The 9,264-nt window shown below is 62.7% G+C and overlaps 1 protein-coding gene across 5 annotated transcripts; it reads left to right on the top strand.

Moving 5' to 3' along the window:
- Positions 1–583: 583 nt before the first annotated feature.
- Positions 584–9,221, top strand: SH2D7 (SH2 domain containing 7). 5 transcript variants are annotated; one of them, XM_004763607.3, is made up of 6 exons: positions 591–840; positions 2,030–2,119; positions 4,523–4,688; positions 4,901–5,113; positions 6,260–6,946; positions 8,051–9,221. In XM_004763607.3, exons 1-6 carry the CDS (start codon positions 665–667, stop codon positions 8,099–8,101), a joined length of 1,383 nt encoding a protein of 460 aa, XP_004763664.1. In that variant the 5' UTR covers positions 591–664; the 3' UTR covers positions 8,102–9,221. The 5 variants fall into 5 exon arrangements, with proteins under 5 accessions (XP_044923121.1, XP_012917431.2, XP_004763664.1 ...); XM_045067187.1 differs by having other exon boundaries at positions 7,955–9,221; XM_013061978.2 differs by having other exon boundaries at positions 592–840; positions 7,958–9,221.
- The last annotated feature ends 43 nt before the right edge of the window (positions 9,222–9,264 follow it).

Raw genomic sequence — 9,264 nt, 5'->3', positions numbered from 1 at the left:
CTCCCCTCCCCGGGCACCTGCCTGCTCCTGGCCAGACCCCCACTTGACCCCTGACCCCACCCCTTAGGGACAGGAGCCACGCCCTCTTCCCCTCCGCTGCTGTTGGGGTGCCCATCACACTGGACACCGTGTTCTATACGTGGACTTATCAACGGTCCGTGTCCACGCCATGAGGGAGAGATGCTCTCCGCTGTACAACCCGATTCCCAGGGCCCGGGGCACGCGGCGCATGGCAGGCACTCGATGCATCTTGAGAGGAGAGAGAGTCATCAGCGCAGAACTTCACCCAAGTACGAGCGGCATCCACGAGGACTGAGGGAATTTAAGCCCCTGCTTTACTAAGAGCTGCTGGGCTGAGGACCTTAGCCAGGGCCTGGCTTCGGCAGAGGCAGAGGCTGGGGGTTGGGGGGAGGGGTCAAGAAGTCTGAGGTTTCTCCTGCGATCCAGACCCCCCAACCTCGCTGCTCATAGGACGCTCCCCCCAGTGTCTCCAGCCACACAAGGTGTCCGCCCCGGAGTCAGGAAGGAGCAGTGACAATAGGGCTCCTGTGTGTGGGGGTGGCTGGGCGTTGGGGCGGGCAAGGACTCAGGCAAATGAGCGGGGCGCCCACAGATATAGAGGCCTGTGGGTGGTCTGCCCGCTGCTTCCACTTAGCTGGCCAGAATGGAGGGCAGCCCGAAGCAGCCGTGCCTGCAGAGGGGGCCCCGGGAGGTGGGGGACAGCCAGGCCCTCGCCAAGCTGCAGGAACTGGCCCTGACATGGTTCACGGAGACACAGGCACCCTTCATCCTGCAGGATGGAGCCCTGCCCCCCTGGTTTCACGGATTCATCACCCGCAAGTAAGGCTGCCCCGTCCCCCGCCGTGAGAGAGCTGCCTGGGGCCCCCCTGGGACAAGACGGATCTCTGCGGACCCCCTGGGCCAGGCAGGGAGCAGACTGAGGGGCACCACGTGGGCATGGCAGGCGAGTGCTGGGCCACTCTGAGGGTGGTCTAGCAGAGGGACGGGGCAGGGGCAGGGTGCGTTGGGACCTGTCCTGGAGAACCAAGGACTGGAGGGCTGTCATCTCTTCTGTCATGCAAGCCGGACACTCGTCAGGGAGGGTGAGCACTGTCTTGAGTGGGCACCGACCTGGGCCAGCCTGGACGTGCGCTGCCCCACTGTGGAGGCGACATGGGGCCAGCGTTCGGGTTGTGCGGCCCCTGCCAGCAGCCTGAGCACGAGACAGAGGAGCGGCAGGTTCCCCCTGGAGCTCCTGGCTCAGCACCAGCCGTCAACCAGGGCTGGCCACGCTTGGTGTGCGGCTCTAACCCTAACCCTAACCGTCTTGAGAGGCTCGATGTTCGAGTGAGGGGCTTGGCACTTTCATTTAGTGCTGGGCTTGCAAACTCTGGCGCGGGCCCTGCGTGGAGCCGGCACTTGGTAAGCGCTGAGCGAGCAGGTGGTCCAGGTACAGCCAAACCAGAAGAGAACTGGAACTTTCCATCACCTCTCCAGAATACTTGGTGCCATTCAGAAATGGCCGTGGCTGCCTCGGGCTGGAAGGGACATGGAGGGAGATGAGAGTCTAGGAATCGCCCTTGCAATCAAACTCTGGGCAAAACAGCACCTTCTCCTGGTAGAAACATGTGTTGTGCACAGCCTGCACAACCGTACAGTGGTCCTGAGGCAAGGAGCCCCCCAGACCTAAAAATCTCTGGTGATAGAGATTCATTCTTACTACAGAGACATTCAGGTGGAGAGTGGGCAGCCAGGGTCAGTGGCTGTTGTACCTGCCGGTGAGGCTGCAGGGGAGGGTGGCGCGTGGGGGCCTCAGCACTCAGGCCCAGCCCAACCCCGAGTCTGGAGTTTGCTGGATGCTCAAGCATACACAGACCACAGTAGCAGCTGCAGGTCTGAGAGTCCCCTGTGGAGAGCTGGAGATCTGTACCCAAGGGGGCGGCCAGCAGGGACTCTGGGGCAGGCTGAGTCCGCTCATTGCTGCTGCCACACGGGCACGGGCCCCTCTTAATTACACATCTCTGCCCAGGCAGACGGAGCAGCTGCTTGGGGACAAAGCTCTCGGCTCCTTCCTCATCCGCCTCAGCGACCGGGCTACTGGCTACATCTTGTCCTACAGGTAGGAGAGGGAGTTGTCAGCGAGGCCCCTGAGCCCGCCTTGCCCCCACAGCCTGCACTGCCTGGCTTTCCCTGGGCACTGGCTCCCCCAGCCCCTTTGCCTCCCTCTGTACTGAGCAGCACTGGCCGCGGGATGGGAGGCAGCAGCCTTCGGAGGAAGTGGGCAGGGGGCATTGGGGGAGCCACAAGGAGTTGGGGGCAGCGGGTTCCTGGGGAGGAGGGCTTGTGCAGGAGGGCAGGGCTGTTTGGTCAGGGTCCTGCTGTGGATGGAGGACCTAAGGACAGAGCCTGAACGGGTGAGGCCCGTGGGAACCCTTGAAAGGATGAGGCTACGATACAAAACAGAGGGCAGGACGACCAGCACAAAACCGAGGGAGGTGGTGACATCAGGCCCGGGTTGGAGAGGAGTTTGGGTACAGGAAGGCAGAGCTGGAGGAAGGAAGAAGCCTCCTCCCCATCAGGAAGAGAGGCCGGGGCTCCCATGCACCTCAAAGGCCTCAGATCAGATTCAAAGTTAGCTCCTGCTTAGACTGCCCCAATCCTGACCTTGCGCGAGGGTATCCCTGCACCTCTGTCTCTCCATCTGTAGGGTGGAAACCCTGTGGTACAGACGTAGCAGGATCGCTGAATGGGTAGGACAGGTTTACACACTGAAACATGCTTGGCACAGGGGCTGAATGTCCTATTGACCAAACAAACTTCAGTTCTACCCAAATGGGAATTGTTATTCTGTGTGCCAGGTACTTACCTAAGCACTTTGAAATACGTGAGCTCGGCAGCTTCCAAATGTCTTTTCAGCATCAGGGCTCCTTTTCCTGAACACGACTTGAGTGGGATGCCAACTTATACAATTGCTCAGAGGTCCATGATGGGTAGATGGACCCGTGGGCACTCTGGGGTCCAGAAACAGTCCCGCGCTTGTGGTCACCTGCTTCCCAGTAGTTCTGTGGGGGAAAGGCAGGTCTTTCCAGCAAGAAGCTCGGGAGCAGTCAGATATCCAGATGGAAAACAATGACCCCCCACCTCACGCCATACACAGAAGTCAACAAATTCTAGCAGGATCACAGCCCTGAGTGAGAAAAACAAAGCAGGACATTTCTAAAAGAAAACAGGAAAAATTTTCAAGACTTCGAGAAAGACAAAGATTCCTTAAGACCAGACCTACTAACCATGAACGAGAGGGTGGACACGGGGGTTTCTTTAAAATGAAAACTTCAGAAGATGGCTCTTCAGAAGATGCCAAGTGAATAAAAGGACAAACCAAAGTCTCGGGAGAAGTTACGAATCGTAGTGCGCGTGTCTAGCGAGGGCAGAACACGCGAGGAGCTGCGGAGAACCACGGGACAGAGACGACGCGGTACACAGCGAGGAAAGGCTGGGACGGCGCTTCGCAGACGGGGCTGTCCGGAGGGCAACGGGCCTGGCGACCGGCGGCGTCCCTCTCCCGGGAAGTACAAACGCAGCCCAAGTGAGCGCACGGCGGGAGGAGGAGCCGCGAGGGTCTGGCGAGGGTGCGCTCCGCCGCTCGGCTCCCGCACGGCTCGCAGGGGCTTCGGAGAACACCGGCCCCGAGCCGCGGAGCGGCACAGCGGCGCCCCCGCAGCCCCCACTACCCGCGCTGCAGTCGGCTCGGGAGCCGCCCCTGCGCGCCCAGAGCCGGCACCAGGATGCCCGCGGCGGCTGCGCTCCTAGCAGAGCCGAGTCTGCCAACGAGCGGACGCGCGGAGACGGGGGCGGACGCGCGTGTTTGCCCGCAGGGGACCTCGCGGCATCCGGGCGGGGCGCTCGCTGGGCGCGGACCCGGTCGCTCTAAGACGGAGGGTTGGGGCAAGGAGCCGGGCGGGAGATCGAGGCCCCGGGACTTCAGGAGGGGACGCACCACAGCCGCGCGGGGCCGGACAGGGGCCTGCGGGCGGGAGCGCTCCGGTGCGGGAACCGTCGCTGTGCGCACTGCGGACGCGGGCGCCTCACTGCAGCAGCGGTCGGTCCCGCCGGGAGGACGTGCCCCCGGGAGGGCGGCCATGGACCCGCGCCTGGGGGCGGGGCCGGGAGTCCAGGGGTTTGGGGCGCGCCGAGGAAGTGCAGGGCCGGACCACGCTTTGGTCGAAGATTTTGGTGTTCTGTTCATCATGGACTTTGATTCTCTAAAACATCGCCTTGCCGGGCACTGTGGCGCCCCGCTGGGAGCCGCCCTCGCCCCACCGGGCGGACCTGGGGGCTTCCCTGCCACCTGAGGCCCGTGTTTGGAAGCCACTCCCCGGCTCCCGACCCGGCATGGCCACCCGCGAGGCTGGGCTCCAGGACTCCAGGTCCCGCTACAGAGGGACACACGGAGGGCTGTGCGGCCGGCGGGTGCTGGCGCCGAGGCTGGACCGCCCTTGGCCACACCTGCTTGCCTTAACAGGGGCAGCGACCGCTGTCGGCACTTCGTCATCAACCAGCTGCGGGACCGGCGCTACCTGGTGTCGGGGGACACGCACAGCCACGGCACCCTGGCCGACCTCGTACGCCATTACCAGGAGGTGCAGCTGGAGCCCTTTGGGGAGACCCTGTCTGCTGCCTGCCCGCGGGTAGGCACCCCTACCCGGGGTGTGCAGGGGTGGGGTGGGGTGCCCCCAGGCACTCAGCGCAGAGTCCTGGTCCCGTTTGAGGAGGGTGGGCTGAGGAAGCACCTTCCCTGAAGTCAGGGCCCTGCAGAGCCTGTGTGGGTCCCTCCGTGGCAGGCCGTGGGAGGTCAGCAGGGAGTGCGTGACCACGCTCCCGCTGTGCCCCCACTGCCCAGCCGGAGGACAATGATCTATATGATGCTATCACCCTGGGCCTCCACCACACCCATCTGGGCCCGGATAACCCAGCCGTCACAGTTTCGCCAGCAGCGGTCCTGGATGAGGCTGCCAGCCCCTGCCCCTGCCCCAAGCCACAGGTCTCCTTCCTCCAAACCAAGAAGAGCCGGGATGCAAGTTCCTGCAGCTTCTCGGAGGAGGGGGGCGTGGCGGTAAGCAGCATCGGGAGCCCAGTGGGTCCGGCATGCACCAGGCCCACAGGTCTGGCCTAGGCCTTTGGGGCTTGAGCTCCAGGCTCAGAGGTGTGGGCTCACCCACCCCTGGGCTGCCTCTGGCCTGCTGGGGCTGCCTCAGTTTACCATTTCTACAGTTCTTCTGAGGCTTGAATGAGAAAATGGGCAGGAAATGGCCTGAAATTCCTCTAAACTATAGGGGAACGAGGTGGGAGGTGGTGTCTATGAGGACATTCTCCCCCACAGCACCCCTGGGAGGGGCTCAGAGAGGTTTTCCTCCTATGCAGCAGACCACAGCATGCAGGGACCCCAGGCCTCTCCTAACGTTTGGAAACAAGATGAAGCCTTTCCCAGGGTCCACGGGAGGCCTCACTAGGGGTCCTGCTACCTCCCCTCTGCACCCTCTTCTCCGACCTCTCTGGCACCTTCCCAGAACACGACAATCTTACTCCCACCCCAGGGCCTTTGCACTTGCTTTACCTTTGCTGCATTACTCTCCCTCCCAGATAGCTGCTTGCCCTCCTTTCTCTGCTTGCATGTCATCTCTCCAGAAGGGCCAAGACCACAGGAAAGACCCCTTCCCACCTGTCATTCTGTCTATCCCACTCATGGGACAAATCATGACCTGACAGCTTACCATCTTGTGACATGCTATCCTATGTGTCAGGCACATGAAACCATGTAACAGACTGGTCTGCTGTCCATCTCCCAGGGTAGAAAGCAGACTTCAGAGTAGGCTTTGCTGCCCGTCAAGTCCTTGGCACCTGGAACCATGTCTGGCCCAGAGTTGGTGCCCAGCCGGCATTTAGGGAATAAACACACAAATGACAGCCTTGGGGGTGACAGTCTATTCTGAAGGGGGGGAAGCAGTGAGTGGAGGGGCTCAGGGGCTCTGAGAGGCCAATGGAGCACTTGGGAGGGAGGACAGGGCAGGATGAACTTGGGTGGTGCCTGCTGGCTTCCAATGCCAAGGAAAGACTCGACTCGGAGTGTGGGGGCTGACACGGACAGGACAGTGAGGTAAACTGAGCCAGGACAGGGGCTGCGGCTGGCCGAGAGCTCCCGTTCACCTGAGGGCATCTTAGCGATGGGAGAGCGCTCCAGGGGTTCTGCTTCTGTCCCCAGGTCCCCGGGAAGGTGCCTCCCCTCCCTGAGAGGAGTGCCTCCCTTCTGGACGAGTCCTTTGGAAGCCCCAACAACAGTATCTACTCAGACCCGAGGAAGCTGAACCAGGCACAGCTAGGCCTGGGCCCAGAGGCGTCCAGCAGACCCAGGCCAGCTCCAGGGGGCAGCCAGCCCAGCTCCCCAGGCAAGGAGTCCCTCAAGAGACTCTCGGCTGGAGGTCAGAACAGGCCTGATGGCCTGGGGCCTGCCTTCTCTGGGGTGAGTCCTGAGCAGGGTCCCACAGGGCCTCCCACAGCCCGGGGCCACCTTCTGCCCCCCGCTTCTGAGGCCCTGGGATCCTCCGCCACCCCCTGGAGCCAGGCATCTCCAAAGCTGAGCCACAGGGCTCAGCCCGGCTCCCAGGGCACTTCTGCAGACACTTATCAGCTCCTGCAGACAGAAGGTCCCCTGTCAGAGCCCGGGGACGAGCCAGACCAAGAAGGCAGTGCCTATGCGGAGGTCCCAGTGCGCTGGGGGGGCTCACCCAGGCCCCCATGTCCCGGGACCAGTCCTCCAACTAGCAGGCCACCAGGATCCACAGACCATGGCTACAAGAGACTCTCAGGGGCCCCAGAGCTCCCTGAACCCGGGAACACCTATGAACAAATCCCAGCAGCCAGGAGCAAGGAGACTGGACGGACACACAAGGTGGGCTCCACAGGGGGGTGGGGCGGCTGCCAGCCCCTGCTGGTGAGAGGGATCAGTGGCCTTCATGTACGAGCAGTTCGGGTCACTGCTACTGCTCCGAGGGGCCCAGGATTTTCTAGAAGTAACATATGCTTGGAGGTGGTGGGAAGGGCTGTGGCTCAGCTTGAATGTAAGGTGTGGTCTTCTAGGCCCTTCTGCGGGCTTTCTCTGCAGACCAACAGTCCTGGCGCCCTCCAAACCACTTGTGCCAGACCCTCATTGTGGCCCAGCCGCCCCCAGCCACGTGGCTCCGGGGAGGCAGCTTCGCTGGCAGGCCTTCCTGAGACTATGTCCCAAACACTGCGACCACTGCTCGTTTTCCTTCAGCAACCCGACCCAGGACCTCCCTCTCTTACTCTATACAACTGTCTGCCCGAGGGCAAGGCTAGACGTACTCCCCTGCTCAGGATGCAGCCTAGAGACAGCCGGGCAGAGCTGTCAAATGGAGGGTTTCTGCTCTGAGGACCGGCGGGGGAAGTGGAGGGCAGGGGCTCCCACGGGGCGCAGGCACCCTCGGCCCCAGCACGCTCTCCCTGCACCCCGAGCCAGTGGGCAGGGAGGGTCCACTCCTCGTGGGGACGGCTTCGGACCTCAACTCACGCAGACCCTCGAGGTCTGGGCAGCGAAACCTGATGTCCTTGCTGAAAGGCCTTCCCACACATCCCGGGGCGGGGTGTGCACCCAGTGCAGTGCGGGGCACCACAGAGGTCCTGACTCTGCTGGGACCACAGGCCCTGCTGGCAGGCAGGCCCTCGAGGAACCCTGAAGCCACATCCCATGGCAGTTCCCACCCCCCATCTCCCATCGCTGCAAAGCCCACATCCTCTCTGGTCCCACCTTGTGGAGACCCCCTCCTCCCCTAGCCTTCTCAGAAGACACACATCCTTCACCCAGAACAGGGCGGGGTTTGGGGCTGGCTGTGCCATTTCTGGCACCATGAGGCTCATGAACAACCAGCAATCCTCCCAGCAGGCCTTTCTTGGGCTTGGGCCCCAGCGACCAACGGGTGCTGCGCCTCTCTCCGCCCAGGGCCTCCAGGCCCCAGTGTCTCCTCCCTCTCTGCAGCCCGACAAGCTCTGGAGGCTCCTCTTCACCGACAAGAAGCACAAGTCCTGAGCGCCGAGCTTCCTTCTAGCAGCTCACCGGTGGGCTTCCCCGGCCCCTCACTCTCCCCCGAGAGGAGTGGGGAGTGTCAGGGCCGGAGAGGCGGGGGGCTGACCACAGGCAGGGCAGCACCCCATCTCCAAGATGAACTGAGGCCTGGGCTCCCTGACCACTTACTGAGCCCAGGCGGGCCCTGGGCTGGGGTGGCCGTTCTGAGCTGAGACCCAAGCCAGCTCCCGTGCTGGGGGCCCTCCCAGCAGCGGGGTTCAGAAGCCTCTGAAGCAAGAATTCTGGCCCGAAGGCGCTGGGCTCCCAGCAGCAGCTCCCTTGGCCCTCTCTGCCCCCTGCCTTATTGTAGCCCTGCCACACGGTCCCGCCAGGCCCTCACCAACCCCTCTGTGCTGCAGCCGGAGAAACCAAGGTCTGCAGAGGGGGAGTAAGCTGCCTGAGGTTCTGGTTAGCCCCTCAGCACACACCCCAAGCCTGCCTGCCAGGGTCCACCTGAGACATGGTCCTGAGCGTTTCTGGAGCCAGTCGGGTGTGGACTGCCCATCCGTTTGACAAGGTCACCCTTCCCTGCCCTCTGGCTCCCACCTGTCCTGGCCGTGAGGGGCGGCTCTCATGCCAGGAGGCCCACACAGCAGCTCTGGATACAGGCACTCCTGGATCCCCGTCCCCCAGGGTCCTTCCTGCTGTGTCCCACTTCCCCTGTCCCCCACGTCCCCACCTGTGTAAGGGTGAGTAGCTTGTCTTCTGCTCCCCGCCCACAGTCCCCAGAGGCAGAAAACAAACTGACCGTCCCCAGAAGGAGCACTGTGGCCCCCACCCTGCCTACCCATGTCCCTCAGTGCCTTGGCCCGCCTCACACCTGTGGGGGAATGTCCCCTTAGCCGCCTCTCCCCATGAAGAGCGAGCCCGAGGGAGCCCCTGCCTCCCGGGAGCCTGTGGCAAGCAGCCCCGTGTCAGACTCATGGTTAGCGTTCCGTAAAGTCTCACCACGAGCTCTACTGTCACAGGGGAAATGGACACGGTTCTCACCTAATGTCTCCTGTGGGGCTCACCTGGGGGTTTGAGGCAATGTGTTTCCCTCTCAAAAATACAAGCACTGAAATAAACGTGAGTGTCCAAAGCAGGCAGGCAACGCTGGGCCGAGGTGACCCACTCAACGCGGGATT

Source organism: Mustela putorius, unplaced genomic scaffold (genome assembly GCF_011764305.1).
Source record: "Mustela putorius furo isolate JIRA1106 unplaced genomic scaffold, ASM1176430v1.1 tig00003875_pilon_pilon_pilon, whole genome shotgun sequence".
Taxonomy (NCBI): domain Eukaryota; kingdom Metazoa; phylum Chordata; class Mammalia; order Carnivora; family Mustelidae; genus Mustela; species Mustela putorius.
This window is presented reverse-complemented; position numbering and strand designations above follow the sequence as displayed.